The 21,842-nt window shown below is 36.9% G+C and overlaps 1 protein-coding gene and 1 pseudogene across 3 annotated transcripts in view; both read left to right on the top strand.

Moving 5' to 3' along the window:
• LOC141580060 (importin subunit alpha-1 pseudogene) overlaps nt 1-6,488 on the top strand; it is a 53,404-nt pseudogene extending 46,916 nt beyond the window's left edge.
• The window catches only part of ZNF277 (zinc finger protein 277), a 138,227-nt gene that overhangs the window by 73,982 nt on the left and 42,403 nt on the right, over nt 1-21,842 (top strand). For all 3 annotated transcript variants that reach the window (XM_003921079.3, XM_074379207.1, XM_074379208.1), the window contains exons 2-4: nt 6,501-6,702; nt 15,340-15,428; nt 15,690-15,772. In XM_003921079.3, coding sequence (XP_003921128.1) covers nt 6,501-6,702; nt 15,340-15,428; nt 15,690-15,772 — 374 coding nt within the window. The remainder of the gene's footprint in view (nt 1-6,500; nt 6,703-15,339; nt 15,429-15,689; nt 15,773-21,842) is intronic.

Here is a 21,842-nt window from a genome sequence, read left to right as displayed (position 1 = left end):
GCCGGGCGCAGTGGCTCAAGCCTGTAATCCCAGCACTTTGGGAGGCCGAGGCGGGTGGATCACAAGGTCAAGAGATCGAGACCATCCTGGTCAACATGGTGAAACCCCGTCTCTACTAAAAATACAAAAAAAATAGCTGGGCATGGTGGTGCGTGCCTGTAATCCCAGCTACTTGGGAGGCTGAGGCAGGAGAATTGCCTGAACCCAGGAGGCGGAGGTTGCGGGAGCCGAGATCGCGCCATTGCACTCCAGCCTGGGTAACAAGAGCGAAACTCCGTCTCAAAAAAAACAAAACAAAAAAAAAATAATAATCAGCATAGGATCTCCTCAAAAATTCAGTTTCCTTGGGATGGTTTTTTTTTTTTTTTTTTTAATTTTACAGTTCATTTGAACAGAGTTGCTGTTCAAAGTGAGAACTAGAGCAGATAATTTGTTGTTAATGTGTAACACATGTGCAAAGTGGATTTAGGGCCAAAGCAGAAGTTCCAAGATGTTTGCCTCTTTGCTAAAAAAAGATAGATGTGATTTACTTCCTTTTGTATTTTACAGTTCAAGGTCCATGTGACAGAGGATTATATATTTTTGTATCTATTGTCTTTTACCATGAAGTAAGATCTAAATGTGACACTTGTAGTGACAGCTGGAAGCAAACAATCTGTCAGACAAATCTTACTGAATTATGTCTGCTGGTCCAGTGCTTAGTAATTTCGAGACTCTCTCTTCGACGGAATAGAGGACTATCAAATAAGCCTTGCTACAAGGCCCTGTCACCTAATTTATGGACTTTTCCATAAATTTAAAATATGCATACTCTTATATGATCAGGATGTTCGCGGTCCTCATGTGATCATCCTCTGAACCACTGATTTCCAGGCAGTGATCTAGGGACTACTGCTTGGGAAAAAATTATATTTTCTCAGTCTACAATAAGGTCTTGAAGTCAGTATTTTTTTAAAAAGCTCTCCAGGTGGTAAAACTCAAATTTGGAAACCACTGCTCTAAGCTAAAATGTGTTCAGGATTCAGGTCTATCCTATATAAACGCCCTCTGATAGAGTGGTTTAACTTACTCTGAATTCCAAATGCCACTTGTTCCTTGCTTACTGGAGAGTATCCTTACATGAAGAGTGATAAAAAGAATTTTAAATTTTTTAATTAAATATAACATACTTTTATTACTCTCTGGAAGATTTATTATCTTAGAATTCAAAGTAATTTTTCCATCATTATTTATTATTTATTAGCGGGCCTGTTACAATGAGGCCCATAGCACTAAACATCAGGCTATAAAAATAGTTGGACTGCCCTCAGTCTTAGGCAGAGAAAGTTCCCCTAAAGACAGCCATATAGGTGTTTCCTGAAATGGGACTTTCCTAGAAACTGAGCACCTCTGGTCTGTATGCATTCTTTTATGTCTTCATTCAGCAAATATTTATCAAATACCAGCTATTCAATAGCTGTTTCAGCTATTCCAGGTCACTAGATTCTTTTTTTTTTTTATGTATTTTTATTATTTATTTTATTTCATTTCATTTTTCCAGAGTCTTGCTCTGTCACCCAGGCTGGAGTTCAATGGCATGATCTCGGCTCACTACAACTTCCACCTCCTGGGATCAAGCAATTCTCCTGCCTCAGCCTCCCCAGTAGCTGGGATTACAGACATACACCACCATACCCAGCTAAATTTTGTATTTTTTTTTTAACAGTCCAGAGGTCTTTTATTTATTTATTGTTTTAACACCTATTAAGCCATGAATTCATAGGGAATAGGTTCCAGCAGCTCAGGCTCCTTCCCATTGGTTCTCACAAAGTGTGCTTCTCTGAGTGGAGCAGGCTGGCACTTCAGTTGGACCCAGGTACCTTTCTCTTTGGCTTCTTTCTTTTTCTGATCATTTTCCTTCACACGTTTTAGGAAGCTATCTTGGCTCTTAGAGTGCTTGATGTGCTCAATACGCACATTAATTCTCTTGGCAAGAATCTTGCCCTTAACTTGTTTGTTTACAACAATGCCAACAGCATGCTGGGTAACATTGTAGACCCTTCCAGTTTTGCCATGATAACATTTGTGGCGCATTCCTTTTTGAACAGTACCCATTCCCTTGATGTCACAATATCATCTTTCTTATAGATTCGCATATACGTGGCCAAAGGAACAACTCCATGTTTTCTAAAAGGCCTAGAGAACATGTATCGAGTGCCTCTCCTCTTTCCCTTTGTGTTCGTCATTTTGGCGAATTCCTGGAAGATGGCGGTCTAAATTTCGTATTTTTATTAGAGATGGGGTTTCACCATCTTGGCCAGGCTGGTCTTGAACTCCTGACCTCGTGATCCACCCACCTTAGCCTCCCAAAGTTCTGGGTTTACAGGCATGAGCCACCGCACCCAGCCAGGCCACTGTATTATATACCAGCTGTATAAAAATAAGTAAGATTTAGTCCTTGATCTTAAGGAGTTCATAGACTAGCACAGTAATAGAGGCATACACGTAAATAATTAATTAGTACAGAAGTATTTGCTCTTGTTGGGCATGGAGAGATGGGAGTGGGTCAAGCCCACAGAAGAACCTGAGAAGGGCCCGGCAAACAGAATGGTACAGATGCATCACATAAGTCACCAGTCTGTGCTGCCCTTATTTACCAGACATAAGAGGAATATCTAACTTCTGAACAGGTCAAGTGAGTACATTTAAAATATAATTTATTATCCTTCCCTGCCATAAAACAAAACCTGCTTCTCTGCATGTATTCCTTCACTGGTGACTGGCACTTCATTTTGTACTATGTCTCCAGCCAGGAACATGGGAGGCTTCTCCTTCACTCCTTATTGCCAATCAGTGATCAAGAACTGTCCGTTTAACCACTATCCCTCTCGTCTCCTCTATCCACTGCCATTGTTGCTGCCTCAGACAAGCCCTCAGACCCAGACACTGCAGTAGTTTCCCATCTGGTCTCCCTACATTGAGACCTGCCTCTTTCCAGTCCATTCTCATATCAGTTTAGATCATAAGTGGCTTTACTTCCTATAGGAAAATATCTAAACTCTTCATCTAAGCAAGACTGCTTGGATTAAAACCCTGGCTTCATCACTTGATAGCTGCGGGCAGGTCATTCCACCTCTTACCCCCTCAGTTTCTTCATCTGTAAAACAGGGATGGAAGTGGAATCTCCTTCATAGGGTTAGTGTGAGGGTTAATTGAGTAAATACTGTACATGTGACGTTGTTAACAATGCCTGGCACAAAATAAATACACAAGGATTCTGTCATAATGGGGTAGCAGGTTAATTCAGTGTACATGCCAGGTAAATAAAGACAACTAGGACTTACTTTGCCTTCTAAGGGCTAACAACCTGAAGCTGGACAAGAAGACGAAGAGATAAACAAATTACTCCATATGATCAATGCTGTTATAATTTTAAACAAGGTGCCAAAAAATCATTTGGGAATCAGAGAGAAAACTATAAAATCTTGTTATCTAAAATTGTTATATTAAAATTTATTTTCTGGCTGGGTACAGTGGCTCACGCCTATAATCCCAGCACTTTGGGAGTTTGAGGTGGGAGGATCACTTAATGTTAGGAGTTTAAGACCAGCCAGACCAGCGAAAACCTCATCTCTACTGAAAATACAAAAATTAGCCAGGCATAGTGGCGGGCCCTTGTAATCCCAGCTACTTGGAAGGCTGAGGCAGGAGAATCGCTTGAACCCAGGACATGGAGGTTGCAGTAAGCTGAGATTGTGCCCCTGCACTCCAGCCTGGGCAACAGAGTGAGAATCTGTGACATAGTAATTCAAGCCCCCAAATACAACTTAATACCTGCCAAACCACAAGTTTCTCATGCAGGAAATTTGCATATTCATGATTTTGTTTCTAGACCTTTGCAGTAACCACAGGCAGTTTGGTTCTTCTATATGTGAATATTTAGGTCCATTCTCTTAGGAATAATTTCAAAAAATAACTGGGCATTAGACATGAAAAAAGGGGAGAAACAGGTAATCCATGGAGGAATAATAGATTACAATAAAACCTTGGGGAAAAAAATAAAATGATGGTCTTGAACTGTACTCTAGTGGTTTTTGGACATTGTGGGCTCCTGAGATTTGTGTAAAAATTGCTATGGTAGTATCGAGAAGACTGGAGAACACTGGCAGAACACATATAAATTCAAAGTAGTTTATAAATATGTACATAGAAATTCACAGCTCCGAACATACATACTAAAGAAGAAACAGAGTTGGAGAAATGGCATGTGGTACAGGGAACAGAATAGCATAGTGTTTGAGTTTAGGCTCAACTCAAAATGCTTCAACTGCTCACTAATATTTTGACTTTGGGAACTTATTTAATTTTTCTAAATATTGATTCTCTCATCTGGAAGATTGGATTATAGTAGGACTACTGAATAAGATAGTTAAAATTAACTAGGAAAATGTCCTAACACACTTTACAGGTAATTTGCAAATAGCAAGTAGCCAATAAATGTTAGTTGTGCTATTGATGATGACAATTAATACCATGGGTTTGTTTTTAGCAGTCAAACCAAAATAAATTTATATATATATATATCTATAAATTTATTTTATATATATATATATATTTCAATTAAATTTGTGGAAAGGGTGTCATATAGTACTTGTTGTTTCCTACATGGCAGGTAATGTTTACTAATGTTATCTTTGTTTAGAATATGCTGCCTTTCGTTGCTATATACTAGTGGATATAAAATACTATCATAGAGTTTAATAAGTATATTACTTATCTCTCTTTCCCCATTCTGTTTTTCACATTTGAGTTTAAATTTCTATGAAAGTTAACCTACTACTAAAAAATATAACCTACAACTGAAGAACTATAGAATTCCAGAACTCCTTGATTTCATTACCTAATTTAATAGTCATTGATAATGCCAGTTTTGTTAATAGTGCTTCTAAAGTGCTTATATATTTTAAATATTCTCCCTACTGTTATGTGTATCCTATGTGTTTTCACCTTCTCTGATATTAGTAAGTAATTTTGTGAACAAAGAGAAACAGTCTGATTTAGCATACTTTAATGTAACTAGAGTCTGTATGAGTGATATATTAGAGGTTCTCTCCTACAGGACACCTTCCTTCTCCAGCTCAGTTTAGTGACTCCCCTAACCCCTGCTCCTGTAAACCCTGTACATTCTCCATTCTTATATTTTTAACTTGTTTGTACTTTCAGACAAACTGTGAGCACTTTAACCTTGGTTGGTGGCAATGACCATATCATGCAACATTGAACATCCCAGTAGACAGTCAGTTGATTTTTGTTAAGTGAAGGAACATCACTTAAATAATTCTTAACATATGGTCAGCAATGTACCAGTGACTGATTCGATTAATTTATAAATTTAAGATGCCTTTAAAAATAATATAAAGTAAGACAAAAATAGGAAACTTTAACAGGAGAACTAATGTGAACCTAATTCTGAAAACTTGTCTGTGGCATAGCCATCTTTCTTTCTGAAGAAGGTTCTTTTCGTTCCGAAGAAAGTCGCCTGCTCCTCTGAAAATGCCAGAGGCTTTACCCTAGTTTGTTTACCCCAGTTTTCTGATTAGTAACTACTAAATAGCCTGTTTAAAGTGACAGGTCTAGACGTCCACTCTGGCAGACTAAACGGGGCTTCTGTCACAACTGGCTGTGGTTTTAGGCCCTGAAATGAGAGACATAGACTTTATACACTTCAGCTCTTAAAGATACTGTGGATGGTGTTAGGCAAAGGAATAATACAGCCAGGAAAAATGTCTACCACATCACATATGTCAATAGATTGAGCGTTCATCTATTTGTTCACAGAAGCATGAATTGTAATACATACTTGTGTAATAGGCAAATGATAAACATAAATCAGCATAGAAAATTGTCATCAGGGCCACCCAGCACATACTATGTCTACCCAGCGTGAAAGCTGTCTTCTTCTTTATTTGGGTCAAATGATCAGAAACAAGAAAGAGTTTGCAGGTGCAAAGGAAGCAGCTTAAAAGACAGGCCTGGCATCATCTGTAGCCTTAATGTATACCATTTACTTCCCTTAGTGTGATGATTCTCAGCCGTAGGTCACAATTGAGCCTTAGAACCTTAACCCAGAGTGTTGCAGCCTTCCCCCTTGCAAGTACCCCAGGAATTGCTGCCATTGGCCAGTGTCCAAGAAGAAAGCTTGAACAGCTGCCCTGACAAATGGGTTTCCCCAATTCAAGCAAGCAAATGAGTAGTTTAAGCTGCTTTGCAGTACTCCCTGCCTCTGGGCTGGAAAAGCTATTTAAAATGATAATAAATTATCCTACTCTCTAGTACTATGTATTTTTCTTTTTGGATACATGTAAATATCTTTAGAATCTTGTTAATGCAGGAGATGAGAAATCATCCATATGAAGAGTTAGCTTCAGCTTTTCTTTCTTTCCTTCTTTCATTTATTTATTTATTTATTTATTTATTTATTTATTTATCTATCTATCTATCTATCTATCTGTCTCTTTCAGACATTAAGGATTGTATCCTGGAGCCACTTTCCCTGCCGGAAAGTCCAGGTGGCACCACCACTTTAGAAGGTTCTCCATCTGTGCCTTGTATTTTCTGTGAAGAACATTTTCCTGTGGCTGAACAAGACAAACTTCTTAAGCACATGATTATTGAGCATAAGATTGTCATAGCTGATGTCAAATTGGTTGCTGATTTCCAAAGGTAAGTTCTGTTTTTGTCCTTAAAAGAAATTAATTTGACCAGGTGTGCTTTCTCATGTCTGTAATCCCAGTACTTTGGGAGGCCAAGATGGGAGGATCACCTGAGACCAGGAGTTCAAGATGCCAGCTCTACAAAAAAATTTAAAAATTAGCTAGAATCAGTGGCATGCACCTGTAGTTCCAGCTATTTGGAAGGCTGAGGCAGGAGGGCTGCTTGCCTCCAGGAGTTCAAGGCTGCAATGAGCTACAGTTTATGCCACTGCACTCCAGCCTTGGAGACGGAATGAGACCCTGTCTCTTAAGAAAGAGAATTAAATTTATTATTTATTAAAGAAATGACATAATCTATGTATAAAATAATTGCTATACAAATATGAAAATACATACTCTTTTTCAGAAAAAACTTCACAACTCTTTTGCACTTCTGAGAATTTGGTGTGTTTTTGTTTTGTTTTGTTTTTGTTTCTGTTTTTGTTTTTGTTTTGAGTCAAAGTTTCCCTCTCATCACCCAAGCTGGAGTACAGTGGCATGATCTCAGCTCACTGCAACCTCCACCTCCTGGGTTCAAGCGATCCTCCTGCCTCAGCCTCCCAAGTAGCTGGGATTACAGCTACCTGCCACCATGCTTCGCTAATTTTTGTATTTTTAGTAGAGACAGGGTTTCATTATGTTGGCCAGCTGGTCTCAAACTCCTGAGCTCAGGTGATCCACCTGCCTCAACCTCCCAAAGTGCTGGGATTGTAGGTGTGAACCACCATGCCCAGCCAAGGTCTTAGACTTTAAAAAAATCTTTGCATTATTTTTCTTGAGTGTATAAGCTTATTTGAGAATGTTACACACTAATTTATTTCCTACAAGTTCTCAAAAGACGTGAACTTTCCAAAGTCGATAATACTCCCTTTGCAACATTCCATGAGATTGTAGATTGTAGTCTATCAGATTATGTCTCATGTTTTAGGCCATAGACATTCTCTGAGTGGGTCCTTCCAGTAATTCCAGAATAGACTTTGTAATAGGACACTCAAAAGGCAGGGTTTGGGAAGGGATCCTTGGAGCCTTTCAAGCCAAAGGGCTAATGCCCAAACAAATCTCAGTTTAAGTGCTGTGATGAGGTTGATTCCTTTTTTCCCAATTTGTAATTTCTGGAAGTAGTTGTCCAGGGAACAGAAGGGAAGGGAAGGGAGTGCCTTCCCTGAAGCAGCTATAGTGGAGTAGTTATATTTATGTTATGATTGGTTGAGACTTGGAAAGCATTTTCCATAGAGGCAACATCAACAGGTCATTGGCTGTACAGTTACTGAAAGTATAAAATTTGGTGTATTGGTAAGGTCCCATTTTGAGGCATTCTGTCTTGATTCCTCACAAAACATTAGAGTAGCCCAGACATTGAATACCACTGCATCTAAACTCTGTTTCTCTCAGGCCATATAAAACATTCCTAGCAAACAGCTTCTTTCTTATGATAGGTCTTACAGAACAGCAAGCTGTATTATTAAGAGCTGACTCTGAAAGCAGGCAAGCCTGGGGTTGAATGCAGGCTTTCATACTTCCTAACCTTGTGATTTCCTACAAGCTACTTAACTACTCTAAGCATCTGCTTCCTCATCTATAAAATGGAGGTAACACCAGCCATCATAAGGTTATTGAATATTGCATAAAGCAGAGTATGGAATTTGAGAGCGATCTGGCTGGCTAAGCGGCTGTCCCCTTCCTCCCTCACCACTCCATGTGCATCCCTCCCAAAGCTGTGCTCTCAGTCAAAGAGGACAACCATCCCCCATAGAAGAGGATCGATCTTTGGTCAAGAGTATACGAGTAGCTGCACTTCCCTGGTAGAACCTCCAGACAAGCTCTGAAGGTCCATTTACAGGAAAATGTAGGTTAGTCAAGCTTCCAAGATTCCAGACACATCCATATGAGGTGCTGCATGTGGCAGTCTGCCTTTCTTTTTTTTTTTTTTTTTTTTTTTAAAAAAAAAAAAAAGGGGGAATTGAAAGAAATACAACATGGGTTATTCGTTGCAAAAGTTTCTATTAATCAGCTTTTCTTTCATGGGAAACCTTTATTTTTCTTTTTGAGTCCAGGCTGGAGGGCAGTGGCATGATTTTGGCTCAGTACAACCTCTACCTCCCTGGCTCAAGCAATCCTCCCACATCAGCCTCCTGTAGGCATGCACCACTACACCCGACTAATTCTTTATGTTTTTTTGTAGACACAAGGTTTCATCATGTTGCCTAGGCCAGTCAAGAACTCCTGGGCTCGAGCAATCTGCCAACCTCGGCCTCCCAAAGTGTTAGGATTACAGCTGTGAGCCACGGTGGCTGGCCGTGAAACTATTCTTTTATTCTCTTTTATCATATAAACAGAAATTTTTCTTCGGGAATTGAATAAAAATGATTATCTACCAGTGATAATTGAATAGGTTAAGATTTTTCTTTCTCCTCTGCCCGTAAAGTATGTAAGGAATGTCTGAGGAATGTCTGTATTCTCCTTAGTGCTTATGTATCATAGGTAAGTAGCTATATTTGTACTAATCAATCTCTATTTGTATTTATATTACTGTTATTAATCTCCTTATCCTTTTATCCATATACGGACAGGAAAATTGAATTATTTACTAGGTCTCAGGACTTAGGAGTTAGTAATTAAATGTTGGGATTATTCATGCTATAAATGTAGATATACAGTAAAGTGGATGCTTTAATTAAAAAGAAAAGGATGCATATCTGATATAAGTGCTTTCTAAAGTGTATCATTAACATGTATTTAAAATATGGAAACCTAGATTTTCCTTGTCAACTGTCCTTCTAATTAAGTAAAATTTTCACTCTCAGCAGTTAAAAATGTGATTAATTCTAATTGACTAGGCATGTATCTGAGTAAACTCTGCTGCTTTTAAATACCTTTGACTACATCCAGTCTCCTTTAAATAATAACCTCCTAGTAGTTAAGGAAACTAAAAATTCCTCTCCCAAACAATCCAAATATCGATTGTTATGATCAAAGTTAAGTTGGAATCTTCTCAGTATCATGTAATTTGTTTCTAACTTTAGAAGACAAGTTATAAGGCATAGGGTTGGGAGGAGGGAACATGAGAAGTTCAATTGGCATGAACACATTCATTCAGAACTCAAGAGGAATTGTTACTTCTGAGTACAATAAGTAATAAAGATGATAATAAATAAGAGATGGACTTACCTAGTGGTTTTCCACTAGGTAAGAAGTAAGCTATAAGTTTTCATACTAAATATATTTGATTTTTTTTTTTTTTTTGGAAACAAAATAACAGTAACACTTCCTGGGGCAGAAGAAATAAAAACAAAAATAAAAGTCTTCCATTGAGTCCATTTAACATAGTTATTTATACTGAGCTATTTGCTAGCCTTATTCAGTAGATAAAATTGCTCTGAAAAATAAATGTTAACTTCTTATTTCTTACCCTTTTCTATATTAAATTCCACACATTCGCTGCTACTTAATTAACAACCATATTTCAAATCTATGCCTGTGTCAATAAGCACACCCATTACAGTGGGGGTGGACAGGCAGGATATTGCTACAAGGATTTTTCGTGAGACAATCCCATGAGATATGATTTGAAGAAAAATAGTATTTGCTGATTACCTAATTACTTTTTTACTTGGATTTTTAATAAAGTATGAAATACTTTGATAACTTAGTTTACCACGTTATTTCCTGGTGGCCTTTATATATTGAGTAGCCACAATTGTAGCTTTCAGTAAACTAAAGAAGTTGGAAAAAATACAGAAGAGGAGTACTAAATGATCTCTTAAGTTTGAACAGTATGTTCTAGTGAGTGGGGAAAAATACCACAAGAAGCATGCACTAAAGATCTATTATCTTTATGCTGTCACTCAATTGATTACAATTTATCTGAATGCCCTTACCATCCAAAAGGAAATGTATATGCTTCAAGTCTCTATTACAACTTTAATTGTAGGGGCGTTTGCCTGTCCCTGCCTTCCCTTTTCTGCATTTCTTGTACTGAATGGTCCCCACATGACAGTAGAGGAACTGTGTTGTAGAAGACTGAGTTTGGCCTTGGAGCCGGAGAGACAAAGTTCACATCTCAAATCTAACATTTTAATTATATGACTGTGGACAAGTAAGGTACTCGTTAAATGGTAGCTGCTAATAATTGTCATTATTGTCACCATCACCATTCGTCTCTTCTACCTATATGTGCCCTCTGACACTATTAACACCTCCTAATTATAAGCTTAAAAACCACTGATATGTGTTTAATGACTAGGATGTTTCTTTACTCCAATTTAGACATAGGTCAAATGTATGTTGCTGTTGATGTCTATAGTATACCATAGTAAGATATGACGCATAATTTTATATATTTAAGTTGTATAGTGGTTTATGATTATATTTTGCTTTATAACAGATGATTTTTTTCTTTGATGTTGTCACCCAAGTTTTGGTTAGAAAGAGAACATTCAAATGACAACTTTGTTCCTCTTGGACCAACCTATTACCTGCTTTATCCCATGGGAAGCACTTCCTATTTGAGGAAGGCAACTGAGGTTCTGCTAGACAGAATCTCCCCATGATTTTAAGTCAATTGATGTCAGTAATTGCTTCCCTTGTGTATATCACCCTGAAGTAAACTCTCATAGAAAATAAGTATGTCATGTGATTCTTCTCTTCAGATATCAAAGAGACAGTACCCAAACATAGAAGTTTTTGGAGACTGAGACCCACTGATTATTGGAATCAGGCTCTTGTTACTTCTGTAGTGGAACTTCTTTGCACCTTTTCCTTGCATAGTTAAGCAGTTCCAAATCAACAGCCCCAAACAGCTGGTGTCCATTTTCAGCCCTTTGGTAGCAACTTAGGAGCGGTTCAGACTGAAGGCTACTGTTGAGTAGCATGCCTTTCAGAAAGGGAAAACATTCTCTTTCTCTTCCGACTTCATTTCTGTACTTCTGGTTCTGCCTTGTCAAAAAGGATTCTGTGTGACCTCATTGGTCTGGGGGAAAAATGCTTCAAGTCTCTATTACAACTTTAATTGTAGGGGCTTTTTCCTGTCCCTGTCTTCCCTTTTCTGCATTTCTTGTACTGAATGGTCCCCACATGACAATAGAGAAACTGTGTTGTAGAAGACTGAGTTTGGCCTTGGAGCCGGAGAGACAAGGTTCACATCTCAAATCTAACATTTTAATTGTGTGACTGTGGACAAGTAAGGACTCATTAAATGGTAGCTGCTAATAATTGTGATTGTTGTCATCATTATCATTCTTCTCTTCTACCTATATGTGCCCTCTGACACTATTAATATAACTATTTTGTCTTTTTCATCAAATGCTTGCTAGAATGTTATTGTTGCTTTTGTTTTGAATTTGTTGTGTGTCCCATTATGTCCCTGGGATAAACATAAATTCTTCACTATCTTAGTTATTTAAATATGTTACTTTTTCTTATAGTGATAACTGTCACATATCTTAAACACCCAGAATTTTGGAGACCGCTTTACATGCATTATTCTATTTAATTATCAACAATTTATTTTGCAGATGAATCAACTGAGTTTCAGAAAGATTAAACAACTTTAAATTTAGGCTTATATTTTTGAACTCAAAGTCCCTGCTTCTCTATTCACCATTGCTTCTAGGGTGATAATTAATACATTAACTATGATACTTTGATGACTGTCTTAATTTAAAAAGTAAAACTGCTTCTAGCATAAGATCTGTGCAGATAAGCAATGAACAGTATCGACTGTCCGTTTAAAAAAAAAAAAAGTCATGGCCAGGCACAGTGGCTTTCACCTGCAATCCCAGCACTTTGGGAGGCCAAGGCAGGCAGATTGCTTGAGCTCACAAGTTCAAGACCAGCCTGGGCAACATGGCGAAACCCCACCTCTACAAATAAATAGGAAAATTAATTGGGCATGGTGGTGCATGCCTGTAGTCCCAGCTACTCAAGTAGAAGATGGCTTGAACCCAGGAGGCAGAGGTTGCAGAGAGCCAAGATCATGCCACCGCACTCCAGCCTGGGCCATAGAGCCAGGCATTATCTCAAAAAAAAAAAAAAGTCATTAATAATTCTAAAAGCAGCCTGTTCATGAGGATCCAAAGCTCTTACCTGGTCATCTGTTCCACATGGTTTCACACAGCTACTTGTCTAAGACTGTGAACATTTTCCAAAGTAAAGTTGTCTGTGTATTCGAGGAATTATCACTGCCTTTCAACAGGCTCTAGACCCAGAATTGAACTAATTATATTGGGCTGACCATTCTGCTTTGTCTAGAGGATATCATCCAGGTAGTCCTCAGTGGAATGGCAACCAGCACCAATGATCCTCTCTTTGGTGTATTCTAGCAATAGCCATAAAGAATCTCCAGAGGAAACTTGGCCTTCCTGTCTTTTGAAGTCAGTTATCTTAGCACCTGGTTCTGCCATGTACAAATTTGATTAATCCTGAAAATGAATGTCTATATTTTAATTTAGAAGAATAATCCATCTTCTGTTGCTGACTTCTCTAATATAGTTTCTACTGTTTTCCTTCATCCCTGTCACCACTTTGGAATAGAAAATGTGCTGAGGGAAGAATAAGAATTAGGAATGTCATTTTTATTCTCTTAAGCCTCCTCTTGTCTTCTCTTTCTCCCTTTTTCCTCTCTCCCATGGGGTGGAGGGGAAAACAACTAGCAAGGAATGGAAAGATAGAGACTAGAAGTAGCCATGTAGGAGACTGAGGAGTATGAGGTGTTGAAGCTGGCCCAGGATGGCTAAGGAAATAATGTCCCAGCTTTTGTAGGAAATTTTTCTCTATTTCTGCTCGGATGGATCCAATATGCACTTGCCACCTTGTGAGATTTCTAATATGGAAGCCAGTGAGTTAGCCATAGAGTAACATGCATCATTCATGTATTCGTGATTTAAGGCTCAATGGAAGCTAAAGGTTGTCATTTTCAGATCTCTTATGATAAAATCTACAACTGTTTTATAAGGAAAGGGTTCTCCCCTTACTTACACATCAAAGTTAGCAGTATGGTTGTATAGGAGAAGAAAAACTTAAACATGGGGTTCTGTTTTTTGTGCACTCTTCATTGACTTCTTTTTCTCACATATTCTGTATTTATTCTGTGTATTTGTATTTGATGTCAGCTCGTCACGTTTCTCTCTTCACCCAGACCTCTTGCCAGGACAGATTTCTAATACACAAATGCCCTTTCCATAGAGCACCATGGGAATGGAAAATTCATGTTAAGAAAAAAGTAATAGAGGCCGGGTGTGGTGGCTCAAGCCTGTAATCCCAGCACTTTGGGAGGCCGAGGCGGGTGGATCACAAGGTCAAGAGATCGAGACCATCCTGGTCAACATGGTGAAACCCCGTCTCTACTAAAAATACAAAAAATTAGCTGGGCATGGTGACGCGTGCCTGTAATCCCAGCTACTCAGGAGGCTGAGGCAGGAGAATTGCCTGAACCCAGGAGGCGGAGATTGCGGTGATCCGATGCGCCATTGCACTCCAGCCTGGGTAACAAGAGCAAAACTCCGTCACAAAGAAAATGAAAAAGAAAAAAGTAATAATAAAAAGGAGACAAAATATTGGGAATTGGGGACTACTTAGAGAACTTTACAGGAATTTTCGAAGTTTCTACCTCTAAAACATTTACTGTGGACCTACTATTTCCAAAACATTCCCTAGATGTGCTATGTCAAGCCCTTTAAAATGTCCAAATGCCTACTTTTTACATATCCTTTATCTATTTCAATAAGTCTCATTTCTTTATAAGGCTTTGGTTCGTTGGTGTAAGTTACTTGTTTTATCCCTCAGTTGTGTGGTCTGATAAATCGCGAGCTGTAGAGTCAACCTTTCTTTTTCCTTTCTCCCTGTGAAGATAACACTCTCTTCTTGGTACCATTCAATAAATGAGATTGCAATTGCCAATATAAATCTTGTTAGGTAAATGAAAGGATGAACCACTTGTTAAATCCTGTCATCTTACTCCCTCTTTCATCACATATGCAGGTCTGGGTGTTATGCTTTGGTTTTTAATTTAGCTGGTATGCTGCTTCTAACTCTGCTCATTAGATAGAAGAATTGTAAGTTAGGCTATTTCCCCAAAGTCTAAATTTGCCTCATTTCAGACACAGTGTGGACATATGGAATTTTTCTATCTTGTTATGTAGATATTAAATTTAGACTGATTTCACATTGCATTATTCTTCTGACCTCTGTTCTTTTTATATATAAGATAACCACTCAGTTTTCTCTTTATTGCAGAATGTGTTATAGTCTATTTAGTCATTACTATATTTTGAAGACACATAAACTTAGATGTTATTTCAGAAAAATTCATTATCACATAAAAAATAATATATTTTAACTTTTCTACATGTATGTTTATTGAATTTGGGGAGAGTAAATTTAGGTGTTTTCATTCCCTTACATGGTAATTCCTCTTTATTAAATCTTTATTTCATACTTTTATAATGCTCCACTGCCTTTGTATTCACAAAAAAACTGCTAGAAAAGCAGTTTTAAGCTAACATTTGATTTGTTGCTTTGGGATAACTGAATATGCTTGCAAAATCCTGTCATTCTAAAGCAAATAGTATATTGAGTCTTCTCATCATTCCTTATTTTGTATTGTTCTAAGGTACATTTTATATTGGAGGAAAAGGTTCACTGAACAGCCCGTCACAGATTTTTGTAGTGTGATAAGAATTAATTCCACTGCTCCATTTGGTAAGTATGCATTCTCGCTACCATCTTTTTCCTACAATACCAAAATTCAAAGGAATAATCTGTCTTATATTGGAATTGCTTTTACTTTCATGATAGCTTAATTTAAATTAATGCATTCATTTGGCCTAACTTGAATAAAGTTAAAAACAATTCTATGCCAAAGAGATCCTGATAGACACAAACATGTATTTTTTAAGAAGTCCTTCTGGGAAAAAAAAGTAAATATCTTTTTTCTTATTTGTTTTCCTAACCTCTCAACAGAAGAACAAGAGAATTATTTTTTGTTATGTGACGTTTTACCAGAAGATAGAATCCTTCGAGAAGAGCTTCAGAAACAGAGACTGGTAAGAATTGTTTTTAAAGGGTGAATAGTGTCTTGAAAATACATGTAAACACATAAAAAATCATATTTTTTTCTTTTTTTTTTTTTTTTTTTTTTTTTTTTACTTTCTGTTATGGAAACTTTCAAACATATATAAAAGAGGAAACAATACAAAAGATCTTAAAACAGAAAAACGTATACACTTGACTGAAAATTAAAGCATTTTATGTTAAAAATGCAGAGAGAATTTTTGGCTTTGTTTTGCTTCCTGGATTATCTCTAAAATAACAACAGAACTGACACATTTTAGTGTAATTTTAGCTGCCTGACACATGCTAGGGTTCAGTAGTCGTGGAAAAATGCCCTCAGCTAAAATTGAGTTGAATTGATTAACCTTTTTTTCTCCCCTTCACTGGAATGTGCTATGCACTAGCATTTTTTTAATTTCCCTTTATGAATTAAGCATATGGTTTAATCTGCATAGTAGCCTTTCTTGTTTTCAGCCTTAACTATAAGCAAGCTAATTTGAAAACCTCAGCATCTTTAGCCTTTAAAAAAAGTAACAGCACATACAAGCATGAAAATTTTTATTTTCATAAGTTAATCAGAAAGTGATTTTTTAAATCGTTAATTTTATTTAAGAGTACATAGGTTCCCATTATTTGTGATTTAATCTCAACTATTACCTGAGGTTGACTTGCTGCTCCTTTAGCGATTTCTTTTTTTTTCTTTTTTCCTATTTCTTTGAGCAAAAACCTTTAAGTATTTTTTGTATCTTTGGACTTGGCTAAATCTGTTATGAAAGAGATGATTTAAATATTTGTACTATATCCTCAAGAGATCTAGGCGGAAAATAAATACTACTTACCATAGTCATATAATTTTAGAGAGTCCCTGGAAACACATTTTACTTTGTAGACATCCCAAATGATTATTTCTTCCAGCAGGGGAAGGTGATATCGTTAAATATTGATTTATATGTAAGAAAAGTTATGCTTTTCCTGTACAACAATTGCAGTAAAGAAACTGGACTTCCTGAGTTTCTCTCCTCTCCTTACAGCAGTGTCTTACGAAATCTGCAAAACAAGGGTAAATTTACTGTCATGTTTTATGAATGTTAGTTGCGTGTACTGCTTCATAATTTTTAATTTACATGTATTTTCTCACTGTTGCTAACAGTGGCCTTAAGAATAATCAAGCTGTCATGACCCTAGTATTCCTAAAGATTTATTTATAAGAACTCAAACCCTCCTACTTCAGCCATTCTTTTCTTGGGCATGCAGAATCTTTACGGTACGTCTGCCGATGGACTTGTGTCTCTAAAAATATCTGCATATATTACATTTAAGTGAACTTCTTTACTTTACAGTTGGCTAAAGTGATACATTTAATGAAAGTGAGCATTGTGGCAGCTTACAGAAACAAAATAAGAATGAAAATCCAATTAATACATATATGCTCGTTGAATTTCTGCTTAAGTAGATGCCTATGCAAAGATGCCTGTACAAGGCATAGTTCATCTCATACAAGAGTGTAAAGTCTAGTTAGAGAAGAAAGATAAATGTATAATATATAAATATATATTTTATATTTAATAAATATTTAGTTATTAATCTTTAATGTTTAATTATTAGAGCTTAATAGAGATAATGATAGAATGTCTTGCAGGCTTATGAAGATTAAGCAACATATAATGCACTTAGACTACTACTTGACACATAGAAGGCACTTAATAAATGTTAGCCAATAAAAATAACAGTAATAATGCTGTGTCTTAACAATGAGAAGCGTATAGTTAAGAGAGTTGTAGAGAAGGGAAGGAAGATACATATACATCTAAATGTTCAAGGTGTATTCAGGAAAATTGAGTAAAAGTCTACTCTGCCTTAGGTAGAAATTTTTTTATGGGGAGGAGTATGAGATAAATTTGAAGAGGTAAAATGGAGCTAAATTGTGCAAATCCTTCAGTGCCAGGAACTTGACTTTGTAGTATAAAGACCCATTAATGTGTCCTCATTGCCCATCAGACTGACATGAAGAAAAGATGCAAATGTAGCTGTATAGAAATCAATTTCAAGCTGTCAAATCCTGAGAAAGATCAGACTAACTTGGGGATTGGAAGGAAGCTAACAATGACTGATGACCAGCCATATGTCATGCCTCGTATTTGGCACATAGCTTCGTAGCACCCTGTGAGGTAGCTATTAAATGCCATCCTATTTATGAGTAAAATGTAGCATAGAAAGCTTAATTTGTCCAGGAACACATAGTGAATGAGGTGCAAAACTAGAGTTTCAAACCAAATGTTTCCGATACATGCCTTTTAAGCCATGCCATGCCATGCCAGTGTAGTAATTATTTATCTGGCCTCTCATGTGCCTGGTACTATTATTCTAGACTCTGGGAATCTCTCTGTCCTGGATGGTCATGTTCTGACAAGTCTATAGGAAGGGAATTCAGGCTTGGATTGGAGTTTAGGGAAAGCAGAGGAGGTTTACAATAGCCGCCACTGGAATTCTGATTAGAGGAGCACCAAAAAGTGAAAAAGGCTTGCCAAGCAGCAGGAAGGCAGGCTGAATTTGCCATCAGCCAGTTAATCACAATTTTATGCTATGTAGTGTGGAAGCATGAAGTTAGTGTGGGTGATTCTTCTGTGGGTGTTAGTAATGATTATAGGATCTATCTCTTTTATGTAGAAAAAACTTTACAAATCAGTAAGAAGCATGTCCAGAAAGAAGTCTAAATCATTCAGTGAAACAAAAGCAACAATATACTTTTTCTTCTTCTGTCAAGTTAACAGGATTTGAAAATAACAGTACTAAATGGTGGCAAGAATGTCAAGAGACAAGTAGTTTTTCAGCTGCTTTTAAGAATGTAAACTGGTATACCATTTCTGAAAGATGCTTTGTCATCATGCATTGGAACTGTTAAAGATGTTTATGCCCTTGGCTCATAGTCTACAAGAACTCATCCTAGGAGAATTATACAGCCAGAGGGTTTTGATGTCATTCTACCACAGCTTGGTGGTTTTTTCCCTTATGTTGCTATTAATTATACTTCATCAAACAATTTTTTATTAATTAGAATTTCAGTCTAGTTTCTAAAACGTGTAATTTAAACCAATCAAACTGCTTTATGATAATTAGTGTATTGTGTAGTCAATGTTTGAGTGACCGCAGCTCAATATTTCAACTCAAGAATCTTGAATTGAGTATCTTGAGAATCTTAACTTAAGGATCTCAATCCAAGTCTATGAGGAAGACCCTCAAACCAGAGTATCAGTAGGCATTTACTGACTTGATTTGCATTAATGTTAATTGCATATGTATTATTGTTTAATATTTATTATTTCCTGTGGATCTCTAAGTAAATCATATAGTTTAAGTACCTTTGTGTGTTTTGTTCTTATTTCAAAATGACTTTGAAACTTAAGGACAGAAACTATGTCTTATATTTAAACATCCTTCCTAGTCCTCCCTATACTCCTAAGTTCGTTTTGTTATTTTCCCCCAAACCTCATTTTAAACAAACAAAATCTGTTTTCTGTGTGAGTGGCTGGAGGTATATAGAGTTTAATGATTCACTGAAAATTGCAGTAGCAGATTTTATGCTAGAACCATATTTCTTTTTCCACTTTCTCCGAGATTTCACTGGTTTCTTGACATTTGCAAGATTTGTATGTGTTCCCAGTTTTCTTTTTGAAGAGCTTGATTCCTACTTGACACTTCTTTGAATATTTTCATCCATAATCTGAAGGGAACTACAGAATTAGGAAGATTCTCAAGGATTTAAGTAGCTCGTACACCTTCCCTTTAGCTTCCTTTAAAAATTCTCCCTTAATCTTGGTGCATCGTTCTTTTATTTCTCATCAATCTAGCTTAGTCTCGCCCAGTGATTCTTTTCCCTCTTTTCTCTTAAATATATGTATGTATGTTTCCCAAGATCTTATCCCACATTCAGGGCATGCACATCCATATAGCTACCACTGTTATGCCTATGGCTTCAATGTTAGTGCTGGTGCAGAGTAAGCAGAGTAAATATTCACGGATTGAGTTCATCCACAGCTTTCATCCTGGCTCACTTCCAAACCCCAAATCTGATTTCCTTATGAAACTTTTCCATATAGATTTCAAGTCAGCACTTTAATATGCCTAAAAACAGAACTTGATTTTTTTTTTCCTCCACCAGAACTTGCTTATTTGCCTTTTCTCCTTTTATGATGCTACCATTCTTCTGGTCACTCAGTTTGGAAATCTCTAGAAGCATCTTTAATTCACTCCTTTTTTTCCCACCCCTTTGTCTAAGTTATTTGTCAAATCCTGCCAGGTCCAGCTGAGTCTCAAGTCCCACTTCCATGCTCATACTTACCTTGTCTATAGGCTGTCCTCTTCAGGCAATTGACACTGCCTCCAGAATTTCAATATTAATAAATAGTAATCAATAAATAACATAAATCACTTTATTCTTTTTTTTTCTTTTCTGACGAGGTCTCCCTCTGTCACCCAGGCTGGAGCGTAGTGGCTTACTGCAACCTCTGCTTCCTGGGCTCAAGCGATTCTCCCACATTGGCCTCCTTAGTAATTGGGACCACAGGTGGATGCCACCACGCCCACCTAATTTTTTTTTTTTTAATTTTGTAGCAGTGGGGTCTCACAATATTGCCCAGACTGGTCTTGAACCCCTGGGCTCAAGGGTTCCTCCCACCTCAGCCTCCCAAAGTGCTGGAATTACAGGAGTGAGCCATTGCACCTGGTCCTATTCTCTTCTTCAGAAACCTGCCCTGTCCTTTATTGTCTTCATGTTCTTAAGGTTTTCTAGGCTCAGACTGCATTTCTAGTGTTTTTCCCCTTTTTTCATTCAATTGCCCAGTGTCCAGTTAATTGGTTCATTCAACAAATACTTAACTTGCACCAGATATTTTCTAAATACTATTGATATAGCAGTGAATAAAACAGGCAATAAGGCAATGATCACTGCCCTTGTGAAATTTAGACTGTAATATAAACATTACTTTTCTCACATTTATCAAGCATTTTAGGTACTTTCAGGATTCTACTTTGTGAACAAGAAATGGCAGCCCCCACCTGTACAGATACATATCCCTCAAGACATTGCTCAACTGCCACATTTTCCAGAAGTTTCCTATATACCACTTGCTAAAATTAATAACTTACCTCTTTTAACACACTATTTTATTTGGCTTTTCAATTATAGTTAGTTATTTTAAAATCTGTCTTCCTTACGGGATTAGATGCCTCTCAGCAGTTAAGAGAGGCAATATCTCTGATTAACAAAGATATAATATAGCCAAGGCAGATATCTATAATCACTACATTATACTTTGTACTTCAACATAAAAAATCCTAAGTTTTCTATTTGCTTACAGGAGAAAATTTGTGGTATTCATAAGCTCTCAGTAGCAAGATATAGCTTAAGTAAGTTGGGAAAGAGTGAAAGATAACTATATGAAGGTTTTTTTAAATCACTATTTCAGATGTCAGTTTGAGACATCATTCATGACAACTACAAATATTTTATGAAAGTTTTAACATATATAACAAATTTATCTTCAAGAGAGAAACAGTGTTTTCTGTTTTTAATTCTACTTCATGTGTCTCACCTCTCTCCACAATAAAGCCACAACAAAATGAAATTGCATATGTCCCACTGAGAAGATTGTTCTTCCTCATGCCACTTTTTAAAATATAGGTTTTAGACACTTTCCATAAAGGATCAAATTACTGTATGCCAGTAATCTCAAAGTAAAAAAATCAGTGTATATTTATACCTTTCTTGCATAATTCCTATCTTTGAGGCACAATACCTACAAGTTCTAATACTGCATCTAAAATAATACTTTCGTAAATATAAGATAATATTTCCCATTGAAAGTAACATTGTTGTTAACAGTGCAACAGAGATCAATTTAACTGCAATGACCTTTGAGTGAGTTAAACCTTCAGATTAATGACTGCTTTGGGAAACAAATGTAATCACAATCTGAAACAATATTATTCTGAGTCATAAGGTTTACCACTTTAAGCATCTTCAACAAGGACTTAAAATTTACCTGACATTTTGTATATATACTC

This window comes from Saimiri boliviensis, chromosome 10, assembly GCF_048565385.1.
Source record: "Saimiri boliviensis isolate mSaiBol1 chromosome 10, mSaiBol1.pri, whole genome shotgun sequence".
NCBI classification, from domain to species: Eukaryota; Metazoa; Chordata; class Mammalia; order Primates; family Cebidae; genus Saimiri; species Saimiri boliviensis.
Note: the sequence above shows the minus strand (reverse complement) of the source record. Positions and strands in the feature narration are given on the sequence as shown.